Source organism: Hemitrygon akajei, chromosome 4 (assembly GCF_048418815.1).
Source record: "Hemitrygon akajei chromosome 4, sHemAka1.3, whole genome shotgun sequence".
In the NCBI taxonomy this organism is placed as follows: Eukaryota; Metazoa; Chordata; class Chondrichthyes; order Myliobatiformes; family Dasyatidae; genus Hemitrygon; species Hemitrygon akajei.
In genome coordinates, this window is record NC_133127.1 from 81,965,741 (window position 1) to 81,985,258 (window position 19,518).

General features: G+C 40.5%; 1 protein-coding gene across 4 annotated transcripts in view; it reads right to left on the reverse strand.

The window, feature by feature from the left end:
* Window positions 1-743: 743 nt before the first annotated feature.
* The window catches only part of hhip (hedgehog interacting protein), a 354,853-nt gene continuing 336,078 nt past the window's right edge, over window positions 744-19,518 (reverse strand). The window contains exons 12-14 of one of the 4 annotated variants that reach the window (XM_073042967.1): window positions 15,474-15,622; window positions 6,590-6,714; window positions 744-4,694 (exon numbers count right to left, since the gene is read on the reverse strand). In XM_073042967.1, coding sequence (XP_072899068.1) covers window positions 4,509-4,694; window positions 6,590-6,714; window positions 15,474-15,622 — 460 coding nt within the window. In that variant the 3' untranslated portion in view covers window positions 744-4,508. Of the gene's footprint in view, window positions 4,698-6,585; window positions 6,715-15,473; window positions 15,623-19,518 lie in introns of all 4 variants that reach the window. The other 3 variants (XM_073042966.1, XM_073042965.1, XM_073042964.1) reach the window with 3 other exon arrangements.

A 19,518-nucleotide genomic window follows, 5' to 3' on the forward strand; every position in this document is an offset into this window, starting at 1 on the left:
AACATGCTTCTCATCATTTGATCTATCTTCATCGATCTTTATATAATCTTTTGTCCTACATTTCAGTTCTTTCCCCAACTCTGCTTTGAAAACTATACATGCACCACTTACCCTGAGGAAGTATCATTGACCTGAAACCTTGCCTGGCTTCCACATGTAATGCTTGTCTGGCCACGTTCTTCCTTTTTCTGTTTGTCTTTCACTCTTGTTACATTTCTGACACTGGGCTGCAGGTAGGCTGATTAACTGCTCAAGAGTGAAGTCACAGGGAAGCTTGACTCTGCTTCCCAGTAGGTGTGCAAATGTGGAGTCCAAATGTTACAATTAGGAGAATACTGAAACAAGCTGGAACATCTTATCTAAGGTCACCCATTCATCCCATCAGGAATGTAATTTAAATCCATTGCAGTTTTCCTGTTGCAGTAGTCCACCAGGTAGTCCGTTTTTCACTCCATGTGTTTCGAAGTTCATTTGTACTTATGATTAACAATTTGTACAACACTGAGTCCAATCAATAGCAACATTCAATAAATCCTTTGTATTTGTTGCAATTACATTCTTCCCTTACTTGAAACACCTAAACCATCCCCACAATGCTGCTGAAATCACTGAAACTTTGCCTTTTGTTTAAAAGTAGTATCTTTGTCATAGTTTGCATTGATGAGTTCATAGGAGTGAAGAAAAAATACACGAGCTTTATTATTCCATATAAACAATACCTCAATAGCTATTTTAGAAAAAGGTTAGCACTGATAGATTCTGCTTTTATTTCAAAAATCAATGATAATAATGATAACTTAATTTATTTACTTTCAATTGTTACTTAAAATATTAAATACAAACTTTTCCAGATTTAGTCTGATTGTGAAAGTATACAATACTGTATTTATAATTTCCTTTATACAATACTGTATTTGACTAATATATGGAGCCTCAGTGACCAGCAGTAAACAACATTATTCCACATTACATTAAACCTTTCCCTTTTTCATCTTTTGTTTCCTGTGTTAGTCGCAAACATAAACCGCGCAGTATGAGCTGTGTAGTCCATGCTGTGTGCTTATTATGGTAACTAGTCACATTAGTGAGGGTGTAGTAAAGCTGAAGGGAGTAAGTTTCGCATTCACGCTTTTTTTGTGTCAGTTTGTAGCTTGGGGCTGGTGGGGGTTATATCTTTGCTGAACGCTGAGACAACTCTTAAATATGCTAAGTGGTATGTTTACTAATTGCTAATAAAGGATGATATAAGGAATCTGACTCATTGGAGCTGTGGGCATGTCATGCAAGTATAACAACTCTGTCTGGGTCAATTGTTTTGTTTGATTTTGAACCAAATTTTTGAGCCACTGTAAGTGCCTTGCAGTGCGTTAAATTTCAGGTCACTCTCTTCACTTCAAATTATGTCATTTAGTCTTATCACCAATTATTTATTTAAAAAAAGCTTACTTGAATTCAGTACTAAATCTACATAGCTTCTGTCTTATCTCAGTTATTTCCACTTATGAATTTACTGGAAAAATAAAATCTCATGATTATTAAGTGGTGATATAAAGAAGCGATTTTTAAACTAAACATTTAATAATTCTTTGCATAACTATTTGCAGGAATTGCCTCACCAAACCAGGTATTAACTCAACTTATCTCATGTTCACAGTTAAATTGTTGTATTTAAGTACTGAATATACAAGGTAAAGTCTGAAACATTGATGTATTTGGATAGAATTCTGCATGGCCGTGTCTGGTAAAGTGTATCTGATAAATAAAATTGATACAAGGGGAACAGAAGTGTTCTATAGCAGGATATTTGTCTATGAAGACTAACCTGTGGCAGGGTTTTACTGTGTTATAAATGGATAAGGATTGAAAGAAAAAAAAACTTTGTCCAGAAGTTAGATCTATTAGCTCTTATTTAATGCACAAATCACACAGAACACGTTACTTGGATAGATTTGCTTCAGTGTTAATTTCTGGATAAAATTTCATCCCTTGGGAATTTACTCTGGGAACTTCCATGCACAGTTCACCAGTGTGATTGACAGCTGTCAGGCATCAGTCCTGTATTTAACGACAGCAGAGGTAATGCATCCACATTTCCTCCACTGCTAATGTACACCGAAGCTTTTCAGTACTACCGAACACCTTCCCTGGCCACTCACAGAACCACCAGTAGCACACTAAGCAAATTGGAACTGGGAAAACAACGGAGGAATCTTCATATGATAAGTGCCAGCCGTAGTTTCCAATGATCAGCGTTATGAAGAATCATTCTGTCAGCTTCCCTTCACTGACCATAGGCTCTTTCTTCAAATCAGTTATGAGCCACACGTTGCAGTCATCTACCCCACCCTGTACCTAAACCTGGGTGTCAGCATCTCTTTTCGCAACTGGATCCTTGACTTCCTCACCAACAGATCACAATCAACAAGGATAGGCAGCCACACGTCCACCACGATCAACGCTGGTGCCCCACGAGACTGCATGTCAGCTCCCTACTCTACCCCCTATACACTCACAACTGCATGGATAGATTCTGCCCTAACTCCATCTGACCGCTTACATATGATACCAGCCTAGTGGACTGCGTCTCAAATAATGATGAGTTGTGTAACAGGAAGGAAATAAGAGGGTCCAGTGACATTGCATCAGGACAACAACCTTTTCCTCAACATCAGCAAAACAAAAGAGCTGGTCATTGACTTCAGAAAGGGAGGCGTTGCACATTCCCGTCTACTTCAACAATGAGGGTTGCGAGTTTCAGGTTCCTAGGAGTGAACATCACAAATGGCCAGTCCCGGTCCAACCACGCCGACACCGTGGCCAAGAATGGTCCCCAGTGCCTCCGTTTCCTCAGGAGGTGAAAGAAATCTGGCATGTGCCCTTTGACCCTCATCAATTGTAACACTGCACCATGGGAAGTTTCATATCTGAATGCATAACAACCTGGTGTGGCACCTGCTCTGCCATGATTGCAGAGTTGTGGACACAGCTCAGCACGTTACAGAAAGCAGCCTCCCTCCCCTCCAGGGTCTCTGCCTATACTACTTGCTGCCTCTATAAAGCAGCCAGCACAATCAAAGGCTCCAGCCACCCTGGAGATTCTCTCTTCTCCCCTCTCCTAACGGACAAAAGATACAAAAACCTGGAAGTATGTAACACTAAGCTCAAAGACAGCTTCTATCGCACGGTTATAAGACTATTGAATGATAAGATGGACCCTTGACCTCACAATCTACATCATTATGATCTTGCACCTTACCGTCTACCTGCACTGCACTTTCTCTGTACAACATCCTGTCATCATCTCGTGCTACCTCAATGCACCGTGCAATGAGTTGATCTGCATGAACAGTATGCAATTGGAGCCTTTCACTGTACCTCATTACATGTGACAAGAATGAACCAGTTTACCTCCTCACGGTGGAATGGGTCTTGATCAAGTTAGGCCATCAACTGAAGGATGCCCAGACTCACTGGTTAGTGCCTGCCCCCCTGCATTTTGTCTCACCTCAGCAGCAGTGTTTTCTATGGCTACTGTGTGGAGGGATCTTTAAGCAAGAGCTCATTTACCAATGACCTGCTCTGCGATGGCAAGGGGGCTTTGAATGCTGCATTTGGCTTCCAATAACATCACAGATATCTTGTTTTAGTGCAATATTCCGTGCGCAAAACATAGTTTTACAAACTTTTTCAGGAGATTGGATTTTGGGTGTTAATGTCATATCATGTTTAGTGTGATAAGAGGGTGCACCCAATTGGTATTTATCTTTCCAACTGCATTATGAGCTCCCAGCCCCGAGCATTTAAAAACCTGGTGACAACAGTCCTTCACAAACACCAATGGTTTCTTCACTAATCTGCTACTGATCAGTATCTCCCACCCTTGCCTATCCACCACCAGGTTATAGCTTAATGATCATATCGATAGAGGCCCACAAAGAGAGCCTTAGAAGTTTAATAGAACTATCAGTGGTCAATTACTTTTTTAGCTACTGTAATAAAAATATACTTTAGCATATCTGCTGCTTACATATAGTATAATAACAAATGCAATTCAGCATGTAACAGGTAATGTTTAAAAATACAATTTATCAGCTCAATGGTCACAGTATAATACTGTATTCTTGAGGACATTAAGCATGCATTTACATAAACAATATATTAAAATTTAAAAAGAAATTATACATTTAAATGTCTTTGTTTTAAATCTACGCACACCAATTAGAATCTGGTGAATGGCAGACCTGTAATGAGCTTATACAATTTGATCGTTTTTTTTTCAGATATCACAATTTCTAGTATTTCACTTCAGATATTACACATCATTTTAAAATAAATTTAAGGTTAGATAATAAAAACCTGAATTAACCTGTTTTCCCATCTTTGAATTTTAAAATCTTTTAGTCCTATGTAAAATATACATCAAAAATATGAAATGTATTTGTTTTTTCTCTCATTATGGAAGAAACTAAAAGATGCCTGGTCAAGAGTTTATTTATTCATCCCTTGTATCAGTTCTGTGCCTTGGTGGTTTCTTGGTAAGCAGGTTTTCTCACACTCTTCTTGAGAATTGAATCTGTTTTTGCTTCCTTGACAACCACTATAGAGAAACTGTTCACACTGTCTGGTGTCCACATTAAAGAACCAAAGCCATGTAGGGGTGTTACATTTCCCACTTCTCCTGGGCTGCTGGCAAACTGCTGTGCAAGAAAACAATGCAAAATAATACTGAACCAAAGGCCAAATAACATGCTTCAGAAAACCAAATAATGCGATAAACTTCAAACAGTATTTACTGAGGTAAACTATCATCGCACTTATTTTGAATGTGCCACAGTGAAAATGTGTAGCAGTTCTGATGAAAAGCCTGAAAGGTTATGTGTTGTTTATCCCTCCATAAATGCTGCCTGATTTGATAGCCATTTCTAGCTATATTTCAGATTTTTAGATCCCTGGGAAACAGAAAAGAAGTTTTGGAATCTAGGTACACTCTACCGATTCAGGAAAACTCCTGTCACCTGATTTCTGAATGGACGTTGAACCATGAACCCCTCTCCACTGTTTTTATTTGCACTACTTATTTAATTTAGCTCTGAATTAAAGTACCGTAGTACAAACGTATATATTCACTGTTTTATCATGTATTGCATTGTACTGCTGCCGCAAAGATAACAAATTTCGCGACATATTCCGATGATATTAAACCTGATGGAGTTATAAAAAGGCAAATGGAATGCTGATCTTTCTTTCAAGGTTTTAAAAAAAAATTATTAATGTTTCAGGATCAAAGAATTGTTGGTACGTCCATCATCCATCGGCCATCCCTAACTGCCTGTGGTGGTGTGAGTGGACACTTTACCCTCACAGTGCTGTTGGGGAGCAAGCACTGGAGACGTTATCAGGCGATCGTTTTAAACTTGCTGCACAATGCAGCTGGTGTTACGGAAGGGATGAGCATTTAGGGAGGTGGGGTGGATGGGGATGCTGATCAAACGGGCTAATCTATCCTGGAGTGTGTTGGACATTGCCAGCTACTAGATCCACGCTCATTCAGGCAAGTGAAGAATATTTCATCACACTCTTCACTTATAACCTGTAGGTGGTGGAAAGGCATTGGTAAGTCAGGAAGAGAGTCACTACACGTGTACCCTGGCATTTTTAGAAAGATGCTCAGCAGAATCTGCCTTTTCCCAGAGCACACTTGGTTTAACCAGAGTTAATATATCACCCTTGTACATTCTTATACACTACAATCAGATTTATTGCTTTATTGGATACTATTGGGGAAGCCTTACAAATCTGTATTAGGTTCTACAAATGATTTTGCCAAGAAAGCAAACTGGATGAAAAATCCAAGCTGATGTTCTTAGGAACACTGAGATCAATTGTGGCATTTACACCAATAAGCTAAATTAGTACCATTTTCCTTTTACAGACCATACATTCAAACTAAATAAAAGTTTTTGCTTTTGAAGAAACTGTGTGGACTAGGTTAAGGCTGGGGCACTGTGCACTAAACCAAACATTGAAAATGATAGGGAAACACCAGACAGGATTGTGTGAGGAATGTCAGGAAGAGGAGTCAGTAGAACATGTAATTCTGAGTTGCAGGAAGAATGGGATACAGAGAGAGATGATGAGAATTAGTCTAAGGGAATTGGGGGTGCAGGAATTCATGTTAAAAGGGTTACTGGGCATGGGTGAGAGGGCACAGGTCAGGGTACTTTTAGCTTTCTTAAGGGATACAGGGATTTTTTATAGGATATGATGGATAAGCAGGAACAGGATACTAGGATGGCCAAAGAAGGAAGGATAAAGTGTAGATTAGGGTATGTGCATGTGTGGGAATGGGTGAAGGGATTTAGAATGTAAGTCTATCGTCTGATCCACACTCTGGAGCAGAAGGTGGTGGTAATGCACCATTAAGCTGGGTGCCAACCGCTGTAAAACAAGAAGAAGTTGTTTTTGCTTAGTGCCTGAAGGAGGTCACTTTTTAAAACTAGAACTTAAATCTAATTAACTACTAAAGCAAATTAGTACAAGTTATTACTTAAAGGCATATATATAATTCTGGTGGTTGGATAATACCTGCCCTTGCCATTCTGTCAATGCTTCGATCTACTTGTTCGCACTGAGGTCCAGTGTAGCTCTCCTTACACAGGCACTTATTTGGTCTCACACACACGCCACCATGCAGACAAATGGGGTCGCACTTTGCTGTTAAAGAAATGAGAAATTGTTAATTCATCAAGCACATTCCATTAACTGAAAGTTTAAAATATGCAGATAAAGACAAAAATACAATGTTCCATTTAAATACAAGTTTAGCTTAATGTTGAAATGTCAATTTTTTTCTGTATCTGTTGGAAATAGATACTATCTTTTATTATCTGGTCAAACTTGGGAATCAGGAACAATGTTCAGTGTTACTGAACTCCAAGGAGCATCATGTCGTGGGATTGACGTCATTCTCAAGTCAGGCATTATTTAGTTTCGGGAGCAATTCATCCCAGTTTACAGCAACAAAGCCACTATCGAGCAGTAGTACTGCAATCTAAATTGTTTTTGTAGTCACACTAAATTTAAGCCAATGCAACTAAACTTCAGTTTCAATAGTGGAGCAGAAGGAAATGTGTTTACACTGTTGTGTGCTCAGTGCTGCTGACTATGGTGAATATATGGACAGGAAATTCCTAACTAACCAGTTGCTATTGTACACCTGCAGGTGGTCAGTCAGCTCCCACTGACGACTATCAGGAAACAAAGCACTTGCCCACTAGCTGTGGAGGATGAGAAGGTGAGTTGTGAGGGCATAAAAAAGGAAGATTAAGAGAATTCTATCCTTGGAGTGAAATGATGACTTCTTAAAATGACAGTGTGTATTCTCACCATTCTGCAATGGAATGCTTATATGACTTTCAAATTTACAATTCCAAACACGCTGCTATTTCAGCACCTAAATATATTTTATAATTACTTTATATTTCAAACATAAAACATCCTTTATATTCCATTAGGCAGAAAAACCAACAGAAATTTTGCAGAGGGTCCTACTATTTTTATAAATATTCTTTCAGCACAAGATGGCATATTTTTCTTTATACAGCAAGATCCACTAATGAAAGAGACAAAGCAAATTGTCACGGAAGCAAACTAGAATCAAATTTTTCTTCATTTATTTTGCTGTAAAGAAATTACCAGTAATATAATTAGCAAAATGTGAAGAACGTTAAAGCTAATTCCTCACTTACATGAATATTACAGTCTAAGTATTGCACATCAGTTAACCCTAGGTCAAGTTCTAGAAGGATTTTGAAATAAAATAAATTTGGGGGGAATTTCAGCTTCAAAGAAGATGAATTCTACAAATTAAACTGATGTTCTTGTATAATGTTCTTTCCAATTTATATTTTTGAAAGATTATTTCTTCTGCTTCCATTCTAATTCAGACAGTGGTGATGATTTTTAAGTTAACAGAACACTGTACATAAATCCACATGATAGAGCTTGTGAGATGTGTGAGGTATGCTCTGTAAAATGTCTTGCAAATGCACCATGCCACATCACCATTAATTCTGAAAGTGGCAGCAGTTAGGTGATTTTGCACAAAACCTGCTTTACTCAATGTAATTTTTTTTAAAAATCCAGGGAAAGAACAACTTTCAGCATTAAATTTGCTAATTGGATAAATGAAATGGAAATGCCTGATCACCCTGAAGGTCAGTGATTCCATACTTCTCATTAGGCAGTCTGTCAGGATCAAGGATGATTCAATTCCAGCAGATGTAAGCATTTTTCATTGTTGTTTTCTAAACAGGGTGAGCTTCAAATTATTCAGCTTCATTTGACTTCAGAGTTTGCATTTTTATTTAATTGTAAGCTTTCGTGTATAAATCTAGAGTAAAAATACGCAAAAATGCTTAGACCTGCATATCAATTTAGAAATGTAGCCAGTTCCCAGCACAAAAAATGTTTAGAAGTATTGCTGCAGAGGATGTCAAAAGCTTTATCAGGATCATTGTTGAATCTGGTACCAGAGAGCCTTCGGAGTGTGTAAGTTATACTGGGAGTCACTAATGGGCTATTGGTCAAGGGATGGGGGAAGGGGCCACCTTGTTAGATCAAATGCCCATTTAGAGCAATTCGAAACCGTGGCACCCACAAGCGGGTAGTACCCAACAATCTGAAACCTCACTACCATTCCTTAAGCACAAAATTCAGGTTGATAATGACAAGCGTGAAGTGATCATGACTTCACAGGTCAAAGAGAGTCATAAAGCACTACAGCACAGAAACAGGCCCTTCTGCCCATCTAGTGCATGGGAAAACTCTGATTCTGCACCTGGACCATAGCCTTCCATACCTCTCCCATGCAAGTACTTATCCTAAATTCTCTTAAAAGTTTCAATCAAATCCACATCCACTACTTCTGCTGGCAGCTCGTTCCACATTTGCACCACCTTCTGACTGAAGAAGTTTCCCTCAGATTCCGAAAAGACATAGAAGCAGAGTTAGGGCAATTGGCAAATTATGTCTGCACCTCATCCCTTTATGGCTAATTTATTATTATCTCTCTCAATCCCATTCTAATGCTTTTTCTCTGCAACCTTTGATACCCTTATTAATTAACAATTAATCAACCTCTGCTTTAAATGTACCCAAAGGCTTGTCCTCCACTATCTCTGGCAACAAATTCCATATTTACCACCCTCTGGCTTAAGAAATTCCTCTTCATCTCTGTTCTAAAGGGATGCTTTTCTATTCTGAGGCTGTGCCGCCTGGTCCTAGAATCCCCCACCATAGCAAACATCCTCTCCTCATCCACTCTATCCAGGTCTTTCGATATTTGATAGGTTTCAACGAGAGCCCCCCTCCCATTCTTCTAAACTTCAGCGATTACAGGCCCAGAGCCATCAAATGCTCTTCATGCATTAACCCTTTCATTCCCAGGATAATTCATGTGAACTTCCTCTGGACTGTCTTCAATGCCAGTACATCTTTTCTTAGATAAGGAGCCCAAAACTGCTCACAATACTCCAGGTACGGACACACCAATGTCTTATAAAGCCTCAATATTACATCCTTAATTTTATACTCTAGTCCTCTTGAAATGAATTAACATTGCATTCACCTTCTTTAACACTGACTCAACCTGCAAGTTAAACTTCAGTGAATCCTGCACGGGGACTTCCAAGTCCCTTTGAACCTCTAATTTCTGAGTTTTCTCCCATTTAGAAAATAGTCTATGCTATTATTCCTTCTAGCAAAATGCACGACCATTCACTTCTTACACTATATTCCATCTGTCACCTTCTTTGCCCATTCTCCTAATCTGTCTAAATGCTTCTGCAGACTCCCTGCTTCCTCAACACCATGTGCCCCTTCATCACCTTTTGCAGCAAACCAGAAGACCATCAATTCCTTCATCCAAATCAATGACATATATCGTTATCTATGACCTCTAGTCTAGTCTCACCCAACCTCCGTGGAAAAAGCCTGCTTGCATTTACCCTATCTGTACCCCTCATAATTCTGAATACCTCTATCAAATGTTCCCATTATTCTCCTATGCTCCTGGGAATAAAGTCCTAATCTATTCAATTTTCCCTGTAGTTCAAGTTCTCAACTGCTGGCAACATCACTATAAATTTTCTCTCCATTCTTTCAATCTTATTGATATCTATCCTGTAGGTAGGTGACCTAACTAAACAACATACTCCAAATTGGCCTCACCAACTTCAGCACAACATCCCTATGCTTATACACAATACACTGATTAATGAAGGCCAATATGCCAAAAGCCCTCTTTATAACCCTATCTTTCTGAGATGCCACTTTCAATGAATCATTCTTTCTATCTATCTATTTAGCTAACTAGCGTGGAATAGACCTTTCCAGCACTTTGAACCACATCGCCTAGCAACCTCCGACAACCTGATTTAGCTCTAACCTAATCACTGGACGATTTACAATGGCCAACTAACTTCAGCAGTACACCTTTGTATCATGGTCCTGATCGGTTATTCCCTAGTTCCCTTTAAACTTCCTTTGTGTCACGATTGGGACCATTGACTCCTTGTTTTCCTTTAATTCATTGTTTCCCCGTGTTTCTTGGGCTCTGTAATTAAAGGCTCTTTATTCTCAGCTGAACCAGCAGTACACAGTGTCAGGCTTACAGCTACTAGGGGCTAGTGCATCACCAGATGCCACCTTACATCACTGAAGCAAGTCACCTTGCCGGAGCGAGCCAAGTCATATCAGTGGAGCAAGTCAAGTCTTCTCCCCGAAGCGAGTGCCAGTAAGTCGCCTCTCCTCACCAGAGCCAGCCCGTTAAGTTACCTCACTGGAACGAGCCGTTAAGCTACCTCGCCGGAGTTAACCCACCAGAGTGAGACAAGAGCCGCTGTCTGTAGTTCCTTGGCCGCGTCAAGGGCTTGCCGCTACTTGGAGCTATTTCAGGTCAAGATAAAGAACTGTCTATCGTTCTGTGGTTTTGTATCCCCGTGTCCTCTCCTCCGCTGGGTAGGTCTGGCTGTTTGCCTCTACCCTGAGTGGGGAACTGTCTCTTCGTGTCCTGTGTCCTGCGTCCAAGAAGAGTCCTGGCTCTGAGTCCTGTGTACAGGAAGAGTCCCGGCTCTGTGTCCTGTGTCCAAGGAAGAGTCCTGGCTCTGTGTCCTGTGTCCAGGAACAGTGTGTCCTGTGTCCAGGAGCAGTCCCGGCTCTGTGTCCTGTGTCCAGGAAGAGTCCGGGCTCTGGGTTCCGATGTTCCAAGTTCCAAGTCCAGGCTCTGATGTTCCGAGTTTTCAAGCTCAGGTTCTGAGTCCTGAGTTCCAAGTCCCAGTCCATGTCTGGGTCCTGAGGTCCTAGTCCAGCCACACTTACTCCTTGATTTCCCTCTGAACTATCCTTGTTTTCTGGCTTTCCTTATAATTATTAATAAATCCTATTTTGTTAATGTTACGAAATGTGTTTGTGTTCTGCATTTGGGTCCACCTGTGCCCCGCACTTGTGACACTTTGGAATATGGGAGGCAACTGGAGAAAACCCACGTGTTTCACCGGGAGGGCATACGGACAGCACTAGAACTGAACTCTGATGCCCCAAGCTGTAATAGCATTGCGCCTATCGCTGTGCTACCATGGTACCCTGATTATGGATCTACAGTATACTCCCAAATCCTTTGTTCTATAATGGATTCCCAAATCCATTCTGTAAATCCGACCCTGGCTTGTCCTCCCAAAGTGCAACACCTCACTTGTCTGCATTAAATTCCACCTGCCATTTTTGAGTTCATTTTTCCAGCTGGTCCAGGTCTCACCACTGCAAACTTTGATAGCCTTCCTCACTGTCCACTGGCCCTCATTCACAAATCTGCCGATCCAGTTTATCACATTATCAATCATATTATTAACAACAGTAGGCCAACATTAATCCCTGTGGCACACCACTGTGTAGTCACAGGCCACCAGTCAGAAAGGCAACCATTTACTACTACTCTCTAGCTCCTCTCACTAAGTCAATGTTGAATCCGACTGACTATTTAATCTTCATTGAACCTTCTGGACCAGCCTCCCATGCGAGATTTTCCTCAAAGGCCTTGTGAAGCCTGTGTAGGCAACATCCACTGCTTTTTCTTCATTAACTCTCTTGGTAACCTCAAACAAAATCATTAGAATTCATCAGACATGATCTACCACTCACAAAGCCATATTGACTATTCCTAATCAAGCCTTGGTTCCTTAGAATACCTTCCAATAATTCTCCCATTAGTGATGGCAAGCTCATTGGCCTATAGTTTCCCATCTTATTCTTAGAGTGTTTCTTGAACAATGTAGCAACATTAGCTATCCTCCAGTTCTCCCTCTCCTCACCCATGGCTAAGGATGACTTAAATCTCTGCTCAGGCCCCTGCAATTTCTGCCCCTGCCTCCCACAAAGGTTTGGGGTGACACCATATCAAGCCCTGGGTACTTATCCATCCTAATTTGTCTAAAGACAGCAAGAACCTCATCTTTATTCCTTGATCTCACTACTGTTTTGCTTCAGTTCTATAAACTCTGTGTCCATTTCCCAAGGTAATAAAGATGCATAAACTCCATTTAAGATCCCCCCGAACTCTTTAACTCCATGCATTGATGACTACACTGATCCTCAAGTGGACCAATTTTGTCCTTTGTTCTCATTTTGCTCTGTGTATCTATAGAAGCCCACAAAATTCTCCTTCAGCTGTCCGCCAGAGCAACCACAAGCCTTCTTTTAGCAATGCACTGTCATTTCCATTGTTCTGTCTGTGCAATGAGAAAGAAAGAATCTTTCCAGAAACTTACCTTAGCCTCTGCCTCTTCTTGCTGAAGCTTCTCGATCCAAAGTCTCAGCTCGCCATTCTAGCCCTGGCCCACTCCCACAATGACCACTCTACTTAAATCTAACTTCTTTATATTGACTGTTGCCAAATGCCAAATAACTCAAATTATCTCAAGATCCTTGGAAACAAATGGCAGAAACATTAATGTGAAAAATCACATTTAGCTACATTGCTGATGCTAACAGATTAGGCAGAAATTTTGTTTTGAGGTTTCAATTATATAACTGATTGAGAGAATTGTTCTCTTAATCCTTTTCCCAGAAGAAGTGGAATACAGATGTAACATGAGATTTACGACCTAATGCAGAACTGTTTATAATTCTTACAAAAAATACACTGTAGCTATAATTAAATTTTTATTTGATTTCCTGTCCAAGGAACCTTCTTCGCTATTCTAAAACTGTCAGATTATAAGAAATGGGAGAATAAGAAGACCGTGTAGTCCACTGTATCTTCGCTGCCATTCAGTACAAGAAGTGGCAGGGAACTTGTGAGGGAGTAGGAGGTGGGTGAGGAGATAAAGTCAGAGGGTGGTAACAGTGAGGCCTACAGTTTGCATGAGCAGGACAGGGCCGAAGCCTGCAAGGGAGTTACATTACCTTAGAGAGAAGTGGCAGACATCGCATGTCACCTCCTGTATTATGGAGCAGAAGCAACTGTGAATAAGTTGTAGGAGGTGAGTGTTTCCATTTATTCTACACTTTATGAGATAAAGAAAATTTCCTTTAATTGTTTGGGGCAGAGTTGAGAGAAACTTGAGTGATTAGTATAATTAATTTAGTTTAATTGAAAGTAATCAAAGATTAAATTATAAACAAGAGAAACTTGGCAGATGATGGAAATCCAAGCAAAACACAAAATGCTGGAGGGACTCAGCAGGCCAGGCAGCATCTCTGGAAAAGAGTACAGTCAATGCTTCAGGCTGAGACCCTGCATCAGGACTCTCAGAGTGTTTCTTGTAACAACATTAGCTATCCTGTAGTTCTCCCTCACCTCACCCCTGGCTAAGGATGTTTCAAATCTCTCTGCTAGAGCCCCTGCAATTTCTGCACTATCACTTAAGTCCTGATGAAGGGTCTTAGCCTGAAATGCCAACTGCACTCTTTTCCATAGACGCTGCCTGACCTGCTGAGTTTCTCCAGCTTTGTGTGCAGAAGAGTGAATTATGACAGGAGAGCTGAAAGCTATGGTATGCTCATCTGCAGATGTGGGAAAACAGGGCTACTTCCACTAACTCAGATGACCATGTGCAGGGAGGGATGTGAACAGGAAACGCAGGGGTATTTAATACTTCAGCAAAGAAAGCAAAAGTGACTAGGAGTCTAGAACAAAACTGAATTGCATACTCATTTTATGTTTCATACCTCTGGGGAGAAAACATAGGTGATACCACCTCCTAACATTTCTATATGGTTTCAATATTGATCCAACACTATCATTTCACTACTTAAGGCAACAAAGTTGCCTGTTGCAAGTTGGCGGCACGACGCAGCACGCAGCGGCCACTTTGGAATGAATATCTGTAATTTGTCAAGTAGGATGCCGTGTACAATCCTGATTTGATGGAGACGGATGTGTGAAGCACGGAGGAACATCTGGTGAAACTTTTGAAATGCCTGTTTTCACTGCCGCTGCTACTGTGTGATCAGAAAAATCTCCGGGAGGAAGGCCCCGAATCCTTGGCTTTGCCTGTTGCTTGGCGTCGAAGCGCTCGGCAGAGATGGTGCTCGGTGTTGGAGGGCTGGTCGGAGGCTCGAAGTTTTCGGACGGACTCGGAGTTGGCTGTGGTCGGGGCTCCCAGAGTGCTGTATCGGCAAGCTGCGGCACTGGAGGTTCATGGCAGGAAGAGTTTTTCTTCCTTCTACCGTCTGCGTGAGATGATGGGCTGTTGGGACTTTGAGACTTTCTTTTAAACTGTGCCATGGACTGCTCTTTATCAGGTTACGGTATTGATTTGCACTGTTGAAACTATGTGTTATAATTATGTGGTCTTTGTCAGTTAGTCTTTTATCAATTATGGTATTGTCTGCACTGTTGAAACTATATGTTAACTATAACTATATGTAACTGTGTGGTTTTGTGTAGGTCTTGTAGCTTTAGTTTTGTCTGATGGGTTTGTAGTTCCTTTCTGGGGAACGTGATAAGACGGTAGCGCAATATCGATACGCAGCAGCCTCTCCGGACTCTGGATTGGGGATTGCCAAACGTTATGTGGTTTTTCTTGTGTGGTCTGTTTTGTGCTTTTTCGTGGTATCATTCCGGAGAACGTTGTCTCATTTTTTAACTGCATTGTATTTGTGGTTTATAAATGACAATAAACTGAATCTGAATCTGAAAGAATCATTTCTCTCCATGGCATGGTTGTTAGCAGTAGCCTTCAATTATTATTGTATACTTTTGAAATTAATGGCCACAGATGCAGCCTTCTTTCATAGTTAAGTTCTCAGAATTTCCAAGGAAGATCTAAAAAAAAGTGTTATTTTCATAGAAGGCATTTAATTCTTGACTACTCAACAATAAGTATTGCTTTATAATATTGGTCAATGTCACACAAAGTATTTGTTTTATAATTACAAATGGTTTTCTAACAAATAAGACAAAAGCTACCTACCCTCTCTGCAGAACTTTCCCTCCCAGCCTGGATTACAGCAGCATACTCCTGTTGGTGTGCAGTGTCCATTTCTACACAGATGTGAGCACTCCGACGCCAATGGTTGTGCAGGCAACACTGATCTCTTACATTCTTCTGGAACCAATGGTCTATTTTGAGATAAAGAAATAACAAGTGCTATGTTATTTGGTTGAGAAGTGGTCATGTAAAATCTCTGCTGGGTTGTAGAGTCAGAGGGCGATAGAGAGATACAGACGGAAAGAGGCCCTTTGGCCCACCAAGTCCATGCCAACCACCTAAAAATCCAATTTTTAGACCCCCATATTCTCATCAACTCACCTCTAGATCCTATCACACACCTACACAAGTGGGGGGAATATTTACAGTGGCTAACTGACCCACCGACCCACATGATGTTGGGATATAGGAGGAAGACAAAGAGTCCCTGGTGGGTATTTACGTGATCAAATGTGCACAGGTCAGGATTGTGCCTGTGTCTCCACAGTGTTATTATCAGAACCAGTTCAATCACCATCTTTTAATGCAGTCTTTTACAAGGGACCACACAGTGCCTAAATGAGAATGGTTCAGAATTTGCAGGCTTTGTTGAACCATCAGGGCTCACAGTTCACTTATGAAACACGATGATGATGATGAAAGGCATTGATCATGTGGATAGTCAGAGGCTTTTTCCCAGGGCTAAAATGGCTAACATGAGGGGGCATGGAAGTAGGTACAGAGGGGATGGGATGTCAGGGGTAAGTTTTTCACACAGATTGGTTGAATGTATGGTATGCACCGCTGGCAACAGTGGTAGAGGCAGATACAATAGGGTCTTCTAAGAGACTCTTCGATAGGTACATGGAGCTTAGCAAAATAGAGGGCTATGTGGTAGGGTAATTCTAGGCAGTTTCTAGAGTAGGTTACATGGTGGGCCAACATTGTGGGCCAAAGGGCCTGTAATGTGCTGTAGATGTCCTTGTTTCTATGTTCTATTCCCCTCATCTTGCGTGTTTCCCCAATCTTATTTTTAGGCATCCGTTAGTCTCGAGAGACCATGGATTTGCGCCTTGGAAGTTTCCTGGGCAGGATTGTATGGGAGACCGGCAGTTGCCCATGCTGCAAGTCTCCCCTCTCCACATGTTGTCCAAGGGAAGGGCAAGGGCTGATACAGCTTGGTACCGGTGTCATCGCAAAGCAATGTGTGGTTAAGTGCCTTGCTCAAGGACACAACACGCTGCCTCAGCTGAGGCTCAAATTAGTGACCTTCTGATCACTAGACCAATGCCTTAGCCACTTGGCCACGCAGCAACACAACTTGAGAAAAGAAGTTGACCCAGTCCTTACAGATAAGTGGTTATCCATGGTCTAAATGGCAATCTGTGAGGGGCCAGAATCAGTCCCACCACAAAACAGCTGGAAGAAACTTACAACAACCAGCTAAGGCATATCCCCTGGACTGACAACCTACTAAATATTACTCAAATCATTAAAATGTTGAACATAATTAAAATGTTTAAAGCAAAAAAAGTCAAGCAATTAAAAATAACTAACATTACTTATTCACAATTTCAGACCCTTGCAATAATCTCCTTTGGAACCAATACAACAGAACTACCTCTGCTAAGTTTATCTGACACAAGCAATTTGAATGGTTTTCCCTCTGTAGGTGGTGGGCAATTTTGTACGGTTTTGGGTTCAAAAAAATAAATATATATAAATAAAACAGGTTTCTGTGCAAAATCTGGAATATTATTTTGGTCTGCTGTTCTAAAAGAAGATTATTTGTTTTATTTCAAATGCATTTATCACTTCTCTGGCATAACTTTATACACTATGGTTTTACAATATAAATTCAATAAGTGTCAGACAGAAGGAAGTAGACTTTACATAATAAACTGATGATGAAATGTGATGGCATTATGCAGCAGTAAGAGAACACAGGTATTGTACAATGGAAATTCATAATGCACAAATATATCGCCGTGCAAAAATGATTATGTTCTCAAAATGGAAGCTGAAACAAACTGCTGGACTCCTGATGTAAGTGGACTGGCATTGACCTTTTAAGCATTGACAATGCTAGGAGGTACAGTAGGGCCTTAAATTGGACAAAGAGGGAAATCTGGTTGGGATGAATACAAGGAATTATACAGGATTTTATAGGTATGTAGTTTACATCAATGTGCAAAACGTGCATTTTCAAAACATTCTTAACAAGTGGCATGAGAATGAGCATTCTAACTGGTTGCATCAGTACACAGAATCAGAAAAAGCTGTAGAGGTTTGTAAACTCAACCAGCCCCATCATGGGCACTGTCACGGTCATCTTCAACAGTGATGCATTGAAAAGGCAGCATCCATTATTAAGGATCTCCATCATACAAGACATGCCCTTTTCTCATTACTGCCATCAGGGAGGAGGTACTGGTGCCTGAAGATGCCCACTCAATATTTTAGAACAGCTTTTTCCCTTCCATGATCAGATTTCTGAATGATCCATCAACCACTGAACACTACCTCACTATTTTGCTCTCTTTTTGCAATACTTAATTATTTTTTATATTTCGCATTTTAAGTTATAGCATTTTACTGCAGCCACAAAACAACAAATTTCATAAAATATGTCAGTGATAATAAACCTGATTCTGACACTATCATAATTTTAAAGTTCCAGAAAATAACTTCTATTGTAAGTTTTGCAAAACCAAGTTACTTTTTGTCCCTATGCAAGAAAATGTCTTTCTTTTTGCTTTGTGCTTTCCTATCGACCAATATCAAAAACAAAGATTGACACCTATCTACAAGTAAAAGTTTTAGTTTAAATGGCCATAGCAGTGCCATGTAATAATCCTTACGATAACACAAATAAATTTAATCATTCAGCATGCCCAAGCTTTGGAGCTACTGAACAATATACTCATGTGGGGGAGTTTTGATTTATTTTAATGTTTAAATATTGACTTATCTTTAGTTGGTTGACAGAGTATATCGGACAAGCTGGACAATCAAGTTTCATATTCCCATCATTCTAAAGTTTCTCCTATATAGGATGGGAGATGAGGGGTGGGTGGTAGATGAACCACAGAACAAAGTGGCAGACAGGAGCAATGCACCCCACCTCTGCAATAATTAACAAGCGTGTCATGAACCTGTGTTGAAATTCACATAGAACGCAGAACAGTACATCACAGGAACAGGCCCTTCAGCCCACAATGTTATGCTGAACCAGATAAAAAGTAAATCAACTCCCCCTCATAAACGAATTCCTCCTATCTACATGATGTCCATATCCTCCATCTTCCTCATATTCATGTGGCTACCTAAATGACTCTTAAAAGCCTCTGATGTATTTGTCTCTACTACCACACCAGGCAGCGCATTCCACCACTCTCTGAGTGAAAAATTTACCCCTCATATCCTCTTTGAACCTACCCCCTCTCAACCTCAATGCATGCCCTCTGGTATTAGACATTTCTACCCTCCAAAGGTGGTTAAAATGAAACTGTTGCACACTCCCTGTTTCTAAATTATCCATTTGATGAGTTAGTGAGCATTTTATATTTCTGTTCCTTTTCCTTTTCAAAAAGTGAAAACAGTTTCTTTATATTCATGCCAGCAAACATTTAAACATTTTAGTTTTAAATTTTTTTTCAGGTCTCTTTTGGTTTTCCTTTTCAAAAAAAGCTTCAACCTGACTTTTAGTTCTCTTACAATATTGGTTGCATTTTCTCCAGTGCATAGAGATTAGAACTCCTTGCAATGCTTTGTGTGGTCCAACCACAGTTCCATATTAGCTTAAAATTGTTGGCCTGCCTTTGCATTCCAATCTGTGACAAACAAAACATAGCAACACACGCAAAATGCTGGATGGAATCAGCAGGCCAGGTAGCATCCATGGAAAACAGTAAACAGTCGAAGTTTTTGGCCGAGACCCTTCTTCGGAACTGAGAAGGAAGGGGGAAAAGTGCCAGAATAAAAAGGTGGGAGGAGGGAAAAGAGGCTAGATGAAGCCAAACATGAGGAAATCTGCAGATGCTGGAAA